The sequence below is a fragment of the Chiloscyllium plagiosum genome, unplaced genomic scaffold (genome assembly GCF_037043375.1).
Source record: "Chiloscyllium plagiosum isolate Xiang-an unplaced genomic scaffold, Cpla_swu_hap1 HiC_scaffold_37, whole genome shotgun sequence".
Classification (NCBI taxonomy): domain Eukaryota; kingdom Metazoa; phylum Chordata; class Chondrichthyes; order Orectolobiformes; family Hemiscylliidae; genus Chiloscyllium; species Chiloscyllium plagiosum.
The window spans coordinates 5,776,831-5,795,768 of NW_028270175.1; the positions used below are offsets into that span (position 1 = coordinate 5,776,831).

The 18,938-nt window shown below is 39.9% G+C and overlaps 1 protein-coding gene across 4 annotated transcripts in view; it reads right to left on the reverse strand.

Annotated features, from left to right (window-relative positions):
• Positions 1-649: 649 nt before the first annotated feature.
• pex14 (peroxisomal biogenesis factor 14) overlaps positions 650-18,938 on the reverse strand; it is a 254,740-nt gene continuing 236,451 nt past the window's right edge. For 2 of the 4 annotated variants that reach the window (XM_087980262.1, XM_043676240.2), the window contains exon 9: positions 15,664-17,311. In XM_087980262.1, the coding sequence (XP_087836388.1) occupies positions 16,873-17,311 (439 nt within the window). In that variant the 3' untranslated portion in view covers positions 15,664-16,872. Of the gene's footprint in view, positions 782-15,663; positions 17,312-18,938 lie in introns of those variants that run through there. The other 2 variants (XM_087980263.1, XM_043676241.2) reach the window with 2 other exon arrangements.

Consider the following 18,938-nt stretch of genomic DNA (forward strand, 5'->3'; position numbering starts at 1 on the left):
CAGGGGGAGGGGAATAAAGTGACTGTAATGCCATTATTGTCACCAGTGGGGAGATTACAAGATGGCTAGAGTGTGCAAAAACCATATCTAGAGCAATGGAGCAATCCTGAACATTTAGAACTGGAGAAAATTAACAAGATTTGAACAAAGACATGAGACATTTAAATGGGCAACAGGCTCCATGAAGCAAAGTGTTTAACAACTTCTGGTTTAGGAAGGGTGAAACAAATAAGTGTTTAGGATATTCAGTCTATATCATTAATAAAAAAAATTGTCCTGCAAGAAATAAACAGAACAGTGGGCGGCACGGTGGCACAGTGGTTAGCACTTCTGCCTCACAGCGCCAGAGATCCGGGTTCAATTCCCACCTCAGGCAACTGTCTGTGTGGAGTTTGCACATTCTCCCAGTGTCTGCGTTGGTTTCCTGCGGGTGCTCAGTTGGCCATGCTAAATTGCCCGTAGTGTTAGGTGAAGAGGTAAATGTAGGGGAATGGGTCTGGGTGAGTTGCAGTTCGGAGGGTCGGTGTGGACTTGTTGAGCCAAAGGGTCTGTTTCCACACTGTAAGTAATCTAATCTGTAATCTAAAACTGAAGTCGCCACTGTCTTACCAGACCACTGGACTGCTGTCTCATTAGAGAGGATGGTGATGATATAATGTGAGGATCACCATACCTCAGGCAATCGAAGAGGTTGAGAAGAGGAGTCCTCAGTTGGTGTGGGAATTGAACCCATGAAGTTGGCATCACTCAGCCTGGCCAACCAGCCGTCCAGCGAACTGAGCTGAAACAGAAGCTAGAAATTAATGTGAGGGCCAATCTGCTGCAAAATCCTTCCTTTAAAGCAGACTGATTACATTGATGCCATATAGACTTAGACACAGCTCAGTACTGCACCCCTTTCCTGTTAAAGCCACTTTGACTTTAACACAATGACAGAAAGCAAGTCTATCGAGTGCCTGGTGATTATTAATACAGAAGAAAAGAAAGTGGCATCTTTCTACATCACAGCAATGTGATAGCACTGAATTTGTGGCTGGTCCAGTTGCTCTGAATCCCATTTATTTTGCAGCAGTTTGCAAATGTGAAAGACAAAGCTTGCCAAAGATTGGGTTTGCTCCGCTGGGGAAAGTGAAAGTTCACATTTCTCCTTGCACATTCCTGCCCACCCCAAATCATGTTTCAGGAAACACCAATTTGGGAATTAGTGTAAAAACTGAAGCTGGATTGACCTACGGACATCAAACACGTGTAAGAGCAGCAAGACCCTGCAGGTGTCTCCTAGCATCAGGCCACACTCCCTGACACCATTCACCTGCCTACAAACAATGCACTTCCAATTATGGTTGGAAGCGATGTTCAGCAAATTTGATAAGTTAATAAAGTTTCACAGAAGGCTTGTGGCAAAATCACAACATTTTTTCATTTTGTTATTTTGGTTGACCTACAAAAACTAAAGAAAGAATTGAAACGAACAAGTTCCTACTTGCTAATGCACATTTCTAAAAACTGACTTCCTTCAGTATGAGCACACAAAGGTCTCACATGTGGCACATATTAGGAGTGGTAATCACTCATTTTAGTTTGGGGACATGATCTAAATTGACATTTACGTTTTCAAAATTACCTCAGCTCCCTGTGCTGGAATCTGTGGGTAATTTGTGTCACTCTCACTAATGGTAAATGTCACTCCGAAAATTTCCTTGAGACTGGCAGCTCTGCAACACTTTCCAATTGAGGCCCAGACAATTAAAGCACTTCATCTGAAGGATTTTACTACTTAAACAAAAAATACAAGAAACAACATGACCAGTCACTTCATACAATTGATACCTGATCATTGATTTCAGTAGAACAACAGTAAATCCTGTAAGCATTGGATGGCCTTTAAACTTTTGACATTATTTATGTATAAACTTCTGTCCAAACGATTTCTTCTAAATATTAAACACTAAATAATTTACACAGTAGATCTACAAATGTGCATAAGCCAAAGAATAGTTTTCATTTTTCAAAATTCATTCGTAAGGGAAGGCCTTGGCAGTGAAATGTTTTGAGTTAGTGCCAATAAATGATGTCGTACATTTTTTAAAAAGATATTTTCTAATCAGCCTTTTCCGAGAAGTGATTACTCACCTCTGGAGCAGGTGGGACTTGAACCTGGGCTTCCTCATCCAGAGGTCTTAGAATAGAATTGCTTTTTTTTGTTAACCCGTAGTTGGCAATCGCAGCCTGATGTTTCACTAAAATTCCAGAGTTCAGGAATAATCCCAGTTAGGCGCCTGGAATTTCATACGTGGCCATCCCATTAGGTCAGTTATGAACACAGATTGGAAAGACTGGGAGCAGAGGAGCCTGAGGGGCAACGTGATTGAGATGTACAAAACTATGACAGGCATAGATCAGAAGACATTTTTCCCCTTGGTGGAAGGATAAATGATTGAGGGCATAGATTTAAGGTAAAGGGAATGTTTAGAGGAGATGTGGGGAAAAATGTTTTCACCTGTAAGGGTGGTAGAGACAGAAATCTTCATAACATTTAAGAAGTTAAAATAACTGCATAGAGGTTGCTACCCCATTACCAAGTACACGGATTCTGACCAGCTAGGTCAGAGCATATCCCTAGAGTGAGGAGACTCTCCCAGACCCCTATCTATATCTGTCAGCTGGGGCTCCCTGATTGGCCCAGGTTAACAACCTAATCAGGGATCCCATTCTGAATGAGGTCCACCGTCTAACCTCATTCCAATCACTACAGGAGGATTTAGATGTGCACTTGCAATGCCAAGGCTATGGGTTAAGTGCTGGGAAATGGGATTAGAATATTTAGGTGGGTGTTTTTGACCAGTGAGGATATGGCATGCTGGAGATCTCTCTGACTAGATCCCTGTGACTCACTGGACAGCATACCTGCCTGAGTTTGAGATTATGGATTCTATTCCCTCTCCATAGATTGAGCAGGAAGATGAAAGCCCACTCTCCAGTGCAGTCCTGAGGGAGTGCTACAGCGACAGGTGCACTACCTTACAGGTGATATGTTAAACCTCAGCTTCACCTACTCTCCCAGGTGGAGGAGAAAGATCCTATGCCACAATATTGAAGAGGAGCTAGGGGATTTATTCCCAGTGTCCTAGCCAATAGTCACCCTCCATCAACAGCCAACACGTCTGTCACATTATTGTTGGGATTAAACAAATAACTAGGGAAAGTAAATCAAATTGCGTTGAAAAATGATACTGTTTTGATCCCAGTTGATGGTAACAACAGACAAGTCAGATCCCAGGTAGATCACAAATTAATTTTGTGAATTGGTTACCATGGCAATAGCCACTGAAACATACATGAGGATGCCAATGTTCTTTAACAAAAAGACACAAGGTTATTACAGAAAGCAAAAAAACAGGGCAAGATCCCGTCATCATCAGCAAAAAGAACTCTTCAGGCCTTTTCCCCCAAAAACATCCTGTCCAATATTCAATCCTAGGATAGTTCACTGCTACTTTAGCTGTAATTTCTTACCTAATCAATTCTTTCCAGTTTTAGAGGCCAAGAGACTTCTTTCTAACCATGATAGTCTAAACCTCTTCTCAGTTTCAACAGCTTTAAAGCTTTTTGCACAAATTTTCACAACTTTGAAACTTGCCAAAGTAAACCCTTGCTCAGGAGAGAAACTGTTCTTCGGAACTAAACTTGGATTATGAATCGAACTCAAAAAACTAGTGATCTCTGTTCTGTTTTGTTTTTATAAGATGTGAGTGTCACTGGGTAGACTAATATTTGTTGTCCACCCCAGTTGCCCTTGTGAAGGACATGGTGAGCTGCCTTCTTGAACCTGAGTAATTGCAAATGGCGCTGAACTTTGGGGATATTCATGGATGATTGCACACATCTGACCTTATGGAGAGAAGGTCATTGATGAAGAAGCTAAAAGTGGTTGAATCCAGGACACTACCCTGAGGAACTACTGCAGAGATGTCCTGGAGCTGAGGTGACAGACGTCCAACAACTACAACCATGTTCCTATGTGTCAGGTATGACTCCAACCTGTGGAGAGCTTTCTCCCAATTCCCATTAGCTCCTTAATGCCACACTCATGCTCAAAAGCAGCCTCGATGTCAAGAGCTGTCACTCTCCCCTCGCCTCTGGAATTCAGCTCTTTTGTCCATGTTTGAACCAAGGCTGTAATGAGGTCAGGAGCTGTCTGGCCCTGGTGGAATCCAAACTGGGCGTCACTGAGCAGGTTATTGCTGAGCAGGTGCTGCTTGTTGGCACTGTTGATGACACCTTCCATCACTTTACTGATGATCAAGAGTAGACTGATGGGCTGGTAATTGGTCGGGTTGGATTTGTGTGTACAGGGCATACGTTGGCAATATTCCACTTTGTTGGGCTAATGTCAGTATTGTGGCTGAACTGGAACAGCTTGGGTGTGGGGGTAGGTGTTAGAGGTGGGTGGGTTTGGGCAGGGAGGTAGGAGGCACATGTTCTAAAGCACACATTTTCAGTACTATTCTAGGGCACATGTTCTATAGCATGCATTTTCAGTACTATTGCTGGGATGGTGTCAAAACTCATCTGTATATCATAAAAGTTCCAAATTGTAAATACTTTGTCAATTAATACCACTGATATGGCTAAAAATGTAACTGACATCATGGGTTTTCTTGGAAATTACATATTTACAGTGTGCCAAAAGACTTGCTGACCTCAAAAAAACCTATTACAGTCACAGAACCGAAACCAAAATCTATATTACTTCTCTTTTCAGAATCCAAATTTCCAAATGATACCATATCATACACCTTTTCACAAGACAAATGTATCTTGAGAGTCAAGATACAAACATTTATCAGTGAAATGTGCTTTTTCCTTGTTAACCACTTCTCATCCCAGTTTAAATCTTCTACTCCCAGGAGAACATTGAACAGGAGAGTCGGTGGCTGGCCCATTAGATTTACACTGGAGCACTCGTCAGATCAATTCTTATCCAACTTGGAATTAATACCCTCCTGAGAAACAGCACATTACTCTGTACCCCCTTGAAAGAAAGTGATTCTGATGAAGTTACTGTTTATGAGTCTATTTTATGTTCAAATGGTTTCTTCCCGCATAGCTGTAGCTCATTGTTGGAACAGTGGAAAACAATATAGCTCACTCTTTAGCCTCAATATCCTGCCAGGAGAAAAGATTTGGCAGAGTTATCCTGACTTAGTTCCTTCCGAGTTCAGTTTCACCAGAAAACTGGTGTGAAACGCAGGCAGAAAGACACACATCATGGATTCAGGAATTCTGCCAGTCATTTCCCAATCATCAGCACACAATTTAATTAAAACTATTCAAATATCAAAACAATTGGAACAAAAGGATAGAGAGCAACTGCATACAAAGAGTTTATTCTTAAAGTGGATATTACCACCGTCTATCAGAGGCATTTCATTAAGCTTAATTTACATTAAATTAGAATAACAGAAAAATAAAACTGAATTATTAAAACAGACTTGGTTGGACTTGTTCTACGCTGGAAATGTGTTGCTGGAAAAGCGCAGCAGGTCAGGCAGCATCCAGGGAACAGGAGAATTGACGTTTCGGGCATAAGCACTTGTTCTACTACAAGGAACATGTCATAGAACTTACCTTCTACCACTAGATGTCACTACTTAATACAAACATGTCTGTATTGAAGGAATAGTGAGATGTTGCATTTTACCAATCTTCAGTCTTAAAGTTTAACAGTTCTATCTTTCACATCCTTATCACAACGAGCATCGAATTGTCTAGGTTTTTCATAAAAACTGATGTTCTACTTGTGAGAATTAACCATCTATTTTCACTGGTTTGATTAATGAATTAGTGTGGCATGATGGGAAATAAAGGGATTTTATCCTAAATATTCAAATGTTGAAAATATGTCCGGAAATGTTGTTCTTAAAAATCGACTTGAGCTCTGGTCACATTTTTCAACGAATGGAAAGAGAAGTTGCAAAAGGTCACTAATAAACATTAGACACTGTAAGGGTGTGATAGCGCAGTAGTAGCATTACTGGATTTGTAACCCAGTGACAGAGCAGTTCAAATCCCAACGCAAAATCTGGGGAGTTTACATCCATTGAATTCAAATAAAGCTGGAATTAATAAAAAAAAAAGTTACCTCAAGACCATATCCAAACAGGTAGAGCATCAAAGCGCCCTAAGAAAATGAGAGTCAAAAGGGAATTTCATCTAGTTGCTGCAGACACAGCTGAGGTAAAGGAAAAACGATTCTGATCAATGTTCTCTCAGCATTGCAGCAACCCAATGTTTCCAATGTCCTTTAAAGTTGCACTGTGAGAGGTTATGATTGTTGGAGACATCTCAGGACATCATTGCAAGAGATAGTCAGAAATGTCTTCAGCCCAATCATCTTCACCAATGACCTTTCCTCTATCAAAGCTTTAGATGATGACTATTTGTTGTCAGTTCCATGGTTGTTCAATTTCATTCACAATCCTGCTGGTAAAAATGCAGCTATTCTGAACAAGAGCAGGTAATTTGGTGCTAAGTTTCACATGAGAAAGGCAATGTGGACGCACTATTAAAGGACCATAACAAACAATAGGAAAGACCTCCAACAATACAACACTCTCCCAGTACTGCACTGATTATGCACTTAGATCTTGGAGTAGGTCTACACCCATGAATTATTAAATGATGGTTATGCTGCCAGCTCTTCAAGAAAATCTATCCATAAACTACACACACAGTTACAATTACTGAGCCAATTGCCAAATCACACAGCCGTATTCATTTAGATCACAATTCAAGTAGAGTTGGCTTGTTCAGAGGTAACGAAGCAGAAAAACCCAGGGGAATTTGGCTGTAAATATTTCTTCCAGTTTAAAACTTTGCCCCATTAGGCAAAAGCAACAACAGGAACAAGTTCAATAGTCAACAGCTTCAGTTAGCAAATCCCAGGTCAGGAAGTGTTTGTGACAGGGAGCAGGCAGTAAATACATATGGCAAAAGACTGCGTTAGGATTCACTCCAGCAAGTGCTGCAGTGGAATATTAGGCTGCATCATTAATTGTGGGCTTTGCTGTGGCATTTGTAAAGCAGCCAAGGTGCTCTCCAAATGATCACAGATCACATTTATTAAACAGATCAGTCTGCACACAGGTTATTCAGAAAGCAGACTACTTCAAAAATAAACAAACTGAAAATCTTTTTTTGACTGCAACAAGGAACTGGAACCAATTGGGACAGTTCCCCAACATCACTGCTCGAAAACCAGAGATGTATCCATGTTTCTCAAAGTGCTCTGGGATTTTTCCTCCCAGGCTTGTTCAAGTTTCAGTTTTTGCCAACACTGTGGGACAGCCAAAATTCTCCTCTCTGAAAACAGGTCCTGACAAAGAATGCATCAGTGAACTATTTAATGAAATGCATCTTTATATGCATATAAATTGAGTGATATCCACTGATAGTGAGTTTTATTTTACATACTCAACTCCAACATCTCGATAACATTTGTACATATCTAGAAGTATGGATTCTAAACACACAAAAATTATAAACTAAAAGCTCAGCTATCCTTCTTCCTATAATACTTTATTTTTATTGATTTAAAGTGAAGAACATTAATTAAATATTATCATTAGGTTGATTTAGAACAGGAGTAAATAATACATTTATACAGTAAAATGAAAATAGAATTGCGGTTTGCTATCATGTATGTTCATCTATTCCTCCTCATCCCTCATCAATATCTTTCAATTGTCCCTGGTCACATTTTAGCCTTTAAAACAATTCAGCTGAACACAGCTATATTCGGGATGAAGATTGTGTGTGGAATTGAATATTGACATCACAAACTTGTACTTACGTGACTAAAAGGATGTGACCAGTGAATCAGCAAAATACTACTCACTGATTGCAGGAGAGAACATCAAGAGATCATTATGGAGGAGTTCTACTTAATATATCTTCCCGATGGATTATCTGATTGGAGTTTGAAAATAGGAGGGGGATAAACTATTGACAGAAAATCAGGTATAAATCATTTCCCTTTATATATTTTCGCACTCAATGAATTCAGACAAATAAACCTTCCATAAAAATTCGGAAAGTTTCCAATGAGCAAGAATCTATCATTATGCCTTTGATCACAAAACTGTAATGAGATCCTCCTCTAATCCAATTCCCAGCCCCAAACACTACTCCTTCCCTCTACCTCTTCTAAACCTCCTCCTTTCACTCAATTATGGTTGGTATCTGGATCCTACTCTCCCAAATTTCCTCCCCTATCCCCTCAGACCTTACAAACCTAATCAACATCCATCTTTTTGATTGGGACTTTGTTTGTCTCTACCCTGACCTTTACTATCCTTTTCCATTCTGCTATGAGGGAGGTATCATGGACCATCCATTACAACAAAAGGTGCTGTCTCAATTCGGGCTGTGTGGTGGAATAATTAAAGATCGGGACTTCGAGATTATTTCACTACCACCACAGTTGTGAAGAAAAAGAAATCTAACCACACACAAAAAAAGTTTAGATCACTACAACTAAATATACTCCAACATCCTTTCCCAACTTTTCCAATACTTTACTTTCCTAGCACAAGTTAGACCAAAAGAAATAGCAACAGGAGTAAGCCATTTGGTCCCTGGGGTCTGCTCCGCCATTCAATTGGATCATGGCTGATCAAACACTAATGTCCACTTTCCTGCCCTTTCCCCATAACCCTCGATTCCCTGACTGATCACAAATATCTCTCTCTCAGCCTTAAATATACACAAGGACTCTGCCTTCACAGCTCTCTGGGGCAAAGGAGCTCCAAACACTCAACACTCAGAAGAAATTCTTTCTCAACTCAGTCTTTTATTCTGAGACTGTGTCCTCTGGTCCTAGACTCTCTCATGAGGGGAAACATCCTCCCAGCATTGACCCAGTCAAGCCCTTTAAGAATCCTACATGTTTCAATGAGATGACCTCTCACTTTTCTAAACTCCAATGAGTAGTCAAACTGGACAGAAATGAATACAACAGGCATAGACTGAAAACTTGTTTTATTTTTTCTACTCAGTTTTATTGTGATATGATCAATACATTCGGGTAGAATTAGCTATATGGAACAATGCCCAAACATCTGAGGCAGCGTCAGGATCAATCAACATCCCCATAAAATCAAAACCACTTCACTCTCCATTTGTCCCATACTCACTATGTGTCATGCCTGAACAGTCAGGCAAGACAGTCATCCCAAAGTACAGTTGTAACACTAAAATCTACAGTTGCAGTTTTAGCATTGTGGGTGAGAATAAGGTATGAATTGCTTGGTAACTGGCATAACCACCTTAAGTGATTAGCAGTGGTTAAAACAGTGGCAACATTCAAAAGATAACACCTCAGAGCGTCAACTTTGATTTTAATGTCTGGAGAGTGATTGTAAAATCTGGCTTGCCATCACACGAACAAAAAAAAAAGTCAGAAACTCAACAAGGTTGTTTCTAAGTCAATGTGGACACGTTGATTTTGTAGTTCAGCTTGTTACAATCAATGGTGAAGTCTCCAGATCACTGTCAACAACGTCCAAATGGAAGAAAGAAGGAAGTCCCATTCATACTAGAAAACCCAAGAATGCTCTGAACAATGGCAGTAGAGTGCAGATATCAAACAGTTCACTTACAACATTGCAAGTAATGAAAGCCATAAGCTTTGGTGTTATTTCAGACAGTGCAAACTGTACTTCAAATATTGATAGGCAAATGTTAGTTAATGTGAATAGTAAGATTGATGAAACCTGGGTATGCATCAAGAGCAGCAGATAACATATATGGCTGTATTTATTTCCTTCTTTCAGTACTTCAACTAGCAAATATCTTTATTTTAATAACCAAAAGTGGAGATCATCTCCCTTGACATAAAACTATTTAAGAATTCTCTTGCAGCTACATTTTGGAATAAAACATCCACATACTATCAGATAATTGGTTGATCACTGACCATGTCTTTTCTGCTTTGCACAGCTTAAAGTAAATTAAATATTGACCATTATGAAAGTGATGTAGAAACCATAGATTTGCCCAGTCTGCAAATGCCACTTTAGTTTTAATTGGCATAGCTATTCCAATGATTTATCATTTTGATTGTTTCCACACCTCCAGAACTGCTTTCTTGAATTATGGTTCATTTGCCATTGTCATAGCCATCTCCAAACCTTTTGATAGGATCTGGTACTTCTAAATACTGCTAACATTACATAGATGCATGATATCATGGCTATCCAGCTTCCACACAATTCGTGTGCTAAAACTGATCCTCTGTTTTTAACTCACTGATCTCTAGACACATGCTGCTCTTGACCTGTTTCATTTAGATCCATAAAAGTTTTTGCTGAAGTTTCATTAGAGTTCTAGCAAGTTCAACAGGCAACTATCTTCTTTTAGATGGATCCACATCGTTCTCTGTAGATTCACCCTGATCTTAACTTGAGTTCCTAAATCTTATCCAATATTAATACAAACTCTAAGAAGCTATTTCTCTCAACAGCTCAACTCTCCATACACCTATTTATCCAAGACTGAAAAGCGTTCTCTATTTCTGAGAAAGATTCTTTATTTTTCTCTCACACAACGAGACACAGTGCAAGAAAAACCATGGTTTTATGGTTATCCATCCATTTCTGAACCATTGCGCTCAATCCTGTTTCTCAATATTGACCCTTCTTGTGGACATTTTAATATTACAATTGTCACTGCAACTGTCGCATTTCTTCCCTCTAAACTCCAAGTAAGTAACCGTACATATTCTTTTTGCTTGTCTCTTTACAGTTCGATTTGTCACATACATTTATTCAAATAATTTCTTTCGCAAGAAAGCCTTACTTCCTTTAGCTTTCTCTTCCTCCTACACTGTAATCTTTCTGAAGCCACACACAATTTCACCTAATTGCTACTGGCATACCAGTTACTAATCCCCCAGTATTTGTTAACCTGGTCATCAAACAGCACAGAAAACAACCATTTGACAACCTGTCGCTTGCTGACTCACCAAAATTGCCATCATTTGCTCAAGTTCCTCAGCGATACAAAAATTGAAAGGAAACCACTCAATACTGAAATAGTTTGCCCACTATACTTGCTACGCAGGTTCTGCCATGATCATACTGAAGGGCTAAATGGCCTACTCCTGCTCCTATATTCTATGTTTCTATATTCAGTTTTAACCTGGCTCCAGAAACTTGGTTGGCAGCAAAATCAAACTCAGAAGAGACAAGCTATTGTGCAATATGCAGATCTTCGAATGTTAAAAGATTCAGAGATAATATTTCAGTTCTCCTGTAACAGAAATGAAAGTCAAATTGTAAAAATTTCTAATTTTTTTATGACTTTAGCTAGTTGGAGCAATGAGAGTGAAAAATGTACTTTGGATTATTTATATATTTAAGACTTCTCACACCTCTATATCCAGACATTATCCAAACCAGACCCTCACTTCCTTTGTTTCAGCTACTTATTTGTCCTAGATTCTTTTTATTGTTAATATAATGAACTGAGCCTAGAGATTAGGCTGCATTTAGAATACTGTGTACAGTTCTGGTCACCACATTACCAAAAGGATGTCGACGCTTTGGAGAGGGTGTAGAGAAGGTTGACGAGGGTGTTGCCTGGTATGGAAGGTGCTAGCTATGAAGAAAAAGTTGAGTAGGTTAGGTCTATTTCATTAGAAAAAAAAGGAGATTGAGGGGGGACCTGATTGAGGTTTACAAAATCATGAAGGGTATAGACAGTGCGAATAGAGACAAACTTTTTCCCAGGGTGAAGGATTCAATAACGAGAGGTCACGCTTTCAAGATGAGAGAGGTGCAAAGTTTAAGGGGGATACACGCAGCAAGTACTTCACACAGAGAGTGGTGGCCGTTTGGAACGCGTTTCCAGCAGAGGTGGTAGAGGCAGGCATGGTACATTAATTTAAGATGTGTCTAAATGAATGCATGAGTAGGTGGGGAGTAGAGGGATACAGATACTTAGGACTTGACCGACAGGTTTAGATATTACATTTTGATCGGCTCAGACTTGGAGGACTGAAGGGCCTGCTTCTGGGCTGTAAACTTCCTTTGTTCTTTATTAATGGTGACAGAAATGTGTCCATATTGTGGGAGACTTTGGCATAGAGGCAATGTCAATGAGCTAGTAATCCATGTGACTCCTGACTCACAGCAATGTGATTTACTCTTACCTACCCTCTGAAGTGACTGAAGTGAAGCAATCCATTCAGTTCAAGGACAATTAGGGATGGGCAACAAAGGTTGGCCTAGTCCACATCCCATAAAACAATAAGATAGTCATGTGTGAGGTGTTTATATATGCAAGTATACTGACTGAAGGCAGCTCTAATCAGGGTCCAACTGTGTAAAGACAATAAACTTTTGATTTTCTCTGCCACCACCTCAAACTGACATTCCCCAATGAGTGGGCATGTTGGGCCAAAAAGGTATCAATGTTAGCAATTTTTGACAAGATTTGTAGCTCAGGTTGATGATAAGTATGGTGACAAAACATCTGAAAACAATCCTTCAAGCTCAGCGAGCTAACTTACATACTTTAAGTATCTATGTGTAGGCAAATACATGGAAGCTCAATTTTAATAAGGGAATAACGATTATCAGATTACTCACCACTTACTGAAAATTCACATGGATACTGGGGCTGCCTTTAAGGCAACACCATTCAGTAATTTAAGACTAATTGAAAAGGCCTTGATGGTACCTTCTTTTACCATTGCAGCAGATGCCCAGGAGCTGTGTATGAAGTCCCCTAGTCTGAACAGTCCATTTCCTATTTGTAGATTACCCTTGTCAGAAGAATGACAAGGGTACCGGCTGGTAGGGTCATCTAACCCAATTGACTATGCATTCCTGCTACAATTCCAGGTCTTTTCTGCTCACATTTAACACCATTAATATCAAAAGGCCTTTTTTGGGGCCTAAAGGTACTGCAATTGCTGCAAGTTCAAAGCTTAGCTTTCAATTCCCTTTCAAGCAATTCACACACTTGCTGTATCCTTTAGATTTGATATTATCAAATGTTAGCTCTTTCAAACACAATTCCACATGTGACACACATATAGTCACACCATTCTATTCCCAGTCTGGTCTACCATTTGCCCATGAACAAAAATTTGTTGGGAGGACAATGTTGAAGAAAGAAACATCTTCATGATCCTAAGACACCTCAATAGGCTTTAAAATCAATTAAGGATGTGATGTCACTGGCCTAATAATCCAGATGCCCAGATTAATGCGCCGGAAACAAGTGTTCAAATCTCACCAGGGCAGATGGTGAATTTAAAATCTGGAATTAAAACTTAGTTTAATGGTGACCATGTTACATCTTTGATTGTCCTAAAACCCCATCTTGTTCACTACTGTTCTTTAGGAAGGAAACTTATTGACCTTACCTGATCTAGCCTCCAGACAACAGCAGATCTGCAACAATGTGGTAGACTCTTAATTGACCTCTAAAATATCCTAGAAAGCCAATTGGTTTCAAGGGAAACTGGGAATAGGCATCAAATATTGGTCTTGCCATTGATGCCCAAATCCTATACAAGCATATTGGAAAAAAAAATGTTAAAACATTGTTACTGCCAGAATATAAGAAACACAATCTCCACACAAGATTGCAATAGTGGTAAGGCAATGATATTGATATTTCTAGAGGGATAAACATTGGTCAGGGTGTTGGCACAACGCTGAACAATGTGAGGGTCTCCTTTACAGTTACAAGGTGGCACAGTTGGGTGGTACAGTGGTTAGCACTGCTGCCTCAGCGCCAGAGACCCGGGTTCAATTCCCACCTCAGGCGACTGGCTGTGTGGAGTTTGCACATTCTCCTCATGTCTGCGTGGGTTTACTCTAGGTGCTCCGGTTTCCTCCCACAGTCCAAAAAAAAATGTGCAGGTTAGGTGAAAATTGGCCATGCTAAATTGCCCGTACTGTTAGATGAAGGGATAAATGTAGGGGAATGGGTCTGGGTGGGTTGCGCTTCGGCGAGTCGGAGTGGACTTGGGCTGAATGGCCTGTTTCCACACTAAGTAATCTTAAAAAAAAAAAGGCCTCGGTTAAATATCCTCTTCAAAAGATGGCACCTTCAACAGTGCAGCACTCTCCCAAGTACTGCATCTGTGCTAACTGATGTACTCAAATCTCTGGTTTGATACATGATCACATGACTGCCTGATCAGAAATGAGACTTAACTCAAAGCTGACACACCCACCAGGCTGTGTTTCCAATAAAGACGACCCAAGATTTAAATCCCACTTGCCCCAGAAAGTGTTGTAACATGTCGGAACAGGTTGATTAAAAGTATTGATATAGAGCAGGTTATCAGAAAGCTAAAAGTAACTTAGGCTTGACATTTTTTTTGGAAAAGAAGAAACAAGGTCAATTCAAGTAAACCACTCACTAGGGTCCAGGGCGATGGCATCAAGGACACAAATGATAAATGAGTGTAGGAAAGCAAGTCAAATGTTCTGTAAAACAGAAAAATGGTGGACCAAATATTAATGAGTTTTGTGGCAAAGAAGAAACAATGGAATAGTAAAGAAGTTGATGTCAAGACCAAAGGGAAAAGGTGGATCTGCTGGGCCTGACAGGATGGAATGAAGAAGATTAAGAAAAATGTTACATAGACCATGAATGAGCTTATTTTGTGCTATAACATCCACACAACAGCCTCTTCCCACTGCCAAAAGAAAATCTCGTTTTTGGAGATCTTAATACGCCTGGCATTGTAGTTTAATGAAATCAAATCGCGTATGGTTAAATTCGATACGCTGAACTTGTCATTTTTTTTGGGCTCCAGGCAAATCATTTATTGTGCGCAGCATATGTCCCAAATTCCTAGAAGTCACGTACAATCCAAATTACTGCCTGCAATCTGCAGTTTGGAACACTAAGTTGGAAGTGTTGGTTTCTGAGTGTAGTTGAATGGTACTAAATCACCAGGCTATCTAAATCACTTATCCTCATGACGTTGTTTCATTGTGCTTTACCAAAACAACACTGGAAAAGACAGCTACACCTCCAGATCAGTCTTAAACCACGTTTTATTATTCACTGCCTTGATCTGGAAGTTTATTTTTAATGTTCGTCACGGTATTTAATCTAATGTCAATAGACCATCTGAGCCTGTGTTAGGTAAGTAAACAAATAGGAATTCCTCCCATCAGAAAGGTCAGGGATGTTTTCATCATCAAATTTACCGGTGATGTAACTTCAACACAAATGCAAAACTGTATAATTTGAATGTTTGATTAAAATAATTACCACTGAAATAATTACTCAGCAATCACAGAACTCCAGGCAAAATATGGTGGCTCACAATGTTTGAAAATAAACACCTTCCTGCTTGAAAGGCATCACAATGGTATTTGGGCCAGGGAAGTTGTGTGGAGTAGTGGGGGTGGGTACATTATAAAAAGATGGCAAAATTAAGGTTTACGAATTACAAAAACAACGTATTCAATTTATTTTTATTTATAACCCCCTCACTCTTGTCCCAAATATCCACGACATGGTTCTATTCCACCCTAGTAGTGTATATTAAATAACTAAAGACAGAAAGGTTGCCTCCATCGTAAACTGTATTTCATAAGTAATGAATATATGTATCAAACCACTCCATGTGCTTTGCTATAGAGTTTAATTTAAACATCACAAATGCATCTCTGACAAACATGACCTCATTCTCCACCATCACCATTCTTTTGCCTCTTACGTTAAAAACTTTTTGTCGAATCAAAACAAATTAAAGCAAAGGTGCTTAAAATGTGATAAGAGTGATGTTGCTTTTCCAAGCAAACCCCAGCCTCACACAAAGCACATAAGATACCAGCATTTTTCCAACTGGACTGCTGAAAGACTCTAAATTAATTAGGAACTGCATTCAAAGAGAGGGGGGGGGAATGCCTGATGATTATATCATATCTAACCTTCACTCTTGAGTCACAAGTTAAAACTATACTGCTACCTAGAAATGAAATTAAATAGATTCATTTCATGGAATTCCTCTAAGAGCTAACAGAGGCATCTTCTGAATCCAGGATTTGCCATGATGGTCTTACTGTCCAGCATGTTGACACTCAATGTGACATTGCTGCTCCTCCTAACATTCAGATTATACAAATAACCGTCAAGGTTTTCTGAACTCAAATTATAAGGTAGCTTGAATACCATTTTGCTCAATGAAAAATAATCAACTTTATTACAGTCCCATTCTTCAGGTCTATCCCACTCTGAGATTACATGTACTGCAATTAGAGTTGAACCCAAATGCAAAGATTTTCTGATGCAGACATAAAACTTCAATGCACCATTTTCATTTACTCCTATTGTACACTAATTGTTCAAATACAAATTTATTTTTCCAAGTCACATCCTTAGAAGGCTTCAACTGCACCGGGTCTTCGAGACGCTTCTCGTAGCTGACACCCAGGAAAATGCTGCTTCTGCCACTACTTCTTCATACAAAAGGTGGGACTGATCCCCAATTGATTAATTGGTTGATTCTGGATCACACTGATAGATGACTGAGTGCTGACAGAACACATCACAAGCATGGTTTGGGATTTACAGAGTCTTTAATCCTTGACCAGGTCGATTACAGTGAGCATTTTGACTTCTTCTCCCTCAAGGCAATTTACTCTTTGCATGATGTTGCACCAAAACGTACCTGGGTGTAACTAGCCACACATTCACCTGGAGTTTACATGTGCTGCAGCGTAATTTGCTGGATTGCAAAAATCCAACACTCAGGATGCAATAAGCAAATATTTACAGTCAATTAATGGAATTAAGGACTTTCTGTTTGTGGAGGCCAATCACATTTATGAATTAGTCAATGTCATTTTCATTACTAGCACCTTCTGGACGGCGTAGTTTATCCACTTGCTCATTTATCTGTCCATCCCCACCCCGTCTATCCTCTGTCTGTACATTCAGACAATCCTCCTCATCCACATGACTGACATCATCATCTTCATCCTCATCTTCATTCTCCTGTTTTTTATCTTCTTCGCCTTGGACTTCCATCCTCACCTGGGATTTAACGTCAACATTGCTGCTGTTAATGACATGGCCACTGAGACTGCCCCCTTCAGGGCTATGGTTCTCTGTGGCTGGAGAAGACGAAGCAGATTCAATACTGACCGGTGAGATGTCACTACTGCTGTTGTTGTGATTGGCCATGACTGATGTGGCTATTGTCGATGGCTTGACAGGAATCTGCCAAGCGGGTATCTTTGGAGCGGAAGGTGAAGATGGGAACTGTCGCCTGCAACCAAATTACAAGAATATGAGTGTTAGTAATCAGGAGCTAAGTCTCAGCAAAGTCCACTGGGAATAAGTCATCAGCTGCAAACTAGTGAGGCTTTCGTAGACTACAAAACATCAAATGCACGAGCGGAAGCACATCTTTCAACCCATCGAGTCTGTTCCACCATTCAATGAGATCATGACTGATCTGATAATCCTCAACTCCACTTTCCTGCCCTTTCCCCATTACCCTGACTACAATTCTAAGGGGCCGTTTTTTTCGCCGAAAGAGGAAATTATTTTCTTTCTCCATGGGGAGTCTATAAACTTTAAATAAGATACTGCATCATTATCTGATTTTAAGAACAACGCATTCTGAAATTTGTTTATTTCAAGATCATTAGAGAACTCTGCATTCAATTATGATGTTGATGATCTTTCATTAATCACAAACTCTATCTTACGTTGACAAACAATGGCCAGGACTTTTCTGTAGCAATATCACCACTCTGGTGTCTTCACATTTTACACACTGCAGCAGTCAGAGATACACTGCACCTCTACAGGCTGCACTATTAGTGCTCACTGCCAGACTGCCATTGAAACGCCTGAAAAATGTGAACTTGCTAAACCTTGCCAACAAAGTTTCATACCAAGCTCTGTCGAAAAGGCTATATAGCACATTTAATAACTTAGTGAATTTATAATGGCGTCTGGTTCTGTAAAAACATAATTTTGTAATGTGAAATCTCATTCACTCAGAGGAAAATTACAGTTGTAGACTTCAGACTTTATTTAACTTATCTTTTTGTCTCTTTTTGCTCTCACTTAATTCCAGCTCTATGCCCTGATATTCATTCTGCTTCTAGCACATACTTTAAAAATAATTTATACTCTTTGCTTTTTTAGAACTTTCCTGCTTTATGCTTGAGTGCCTCAGCGAGAAGTCTTTAACCGGAGAGCCTTTCTTCACTTGCATTGCTTACACATGGCTTTGGTCCTCTGTACAAGGCTGATGCTGAAACAGACATTGGACCAATGAAAAGCCCTGCTGATAAGCCAGAGAAAAATCTCTGGACAACCCCTGGTGAGGTCATGGAGCTGTACAGCACGGAACCAGACTCTTTGGTTCAACTCGTCCATGCTGACCAGATATCCCAACCCAATCTAGCCCCACCTGCCAGCACCTGGCCCATATCCCTCCAAACCCTTCCTATTCATATACCCATCAAATGCCTTTTAAATGTTGCAATTGTACCAGCCTCCATCACTTCCCCTGGCAGCTCGTTCCATACACATACTATCCTCTGTGTGAAAAAGTTGCCCCTTAAGTCTCTTTTATATCTTTCCCCTCTCACCCTAAATCTGTGCCTTTTAGTTCTGGATTCCCAGGGAAAAGATTTTGTCTACTTATCCTATCCATGCCCCTCATGATTTTATAAACCTCTATCAGGTCACCCCTCAGCCTCCGACGCTGCAGGGAAAAAGCCCTAGCCTATTCAACCTCTCCCTATAGCTCAAATCCTCCAACCCTGGCAACATCCTTGCAAATCTTTTCTGAACCCTTTCAAGTTTCACAACATCTTTTCGATAGGAAGGAGACCAGAACTGCATGCAACATTCCAACAGGTGAATCACGAAACACA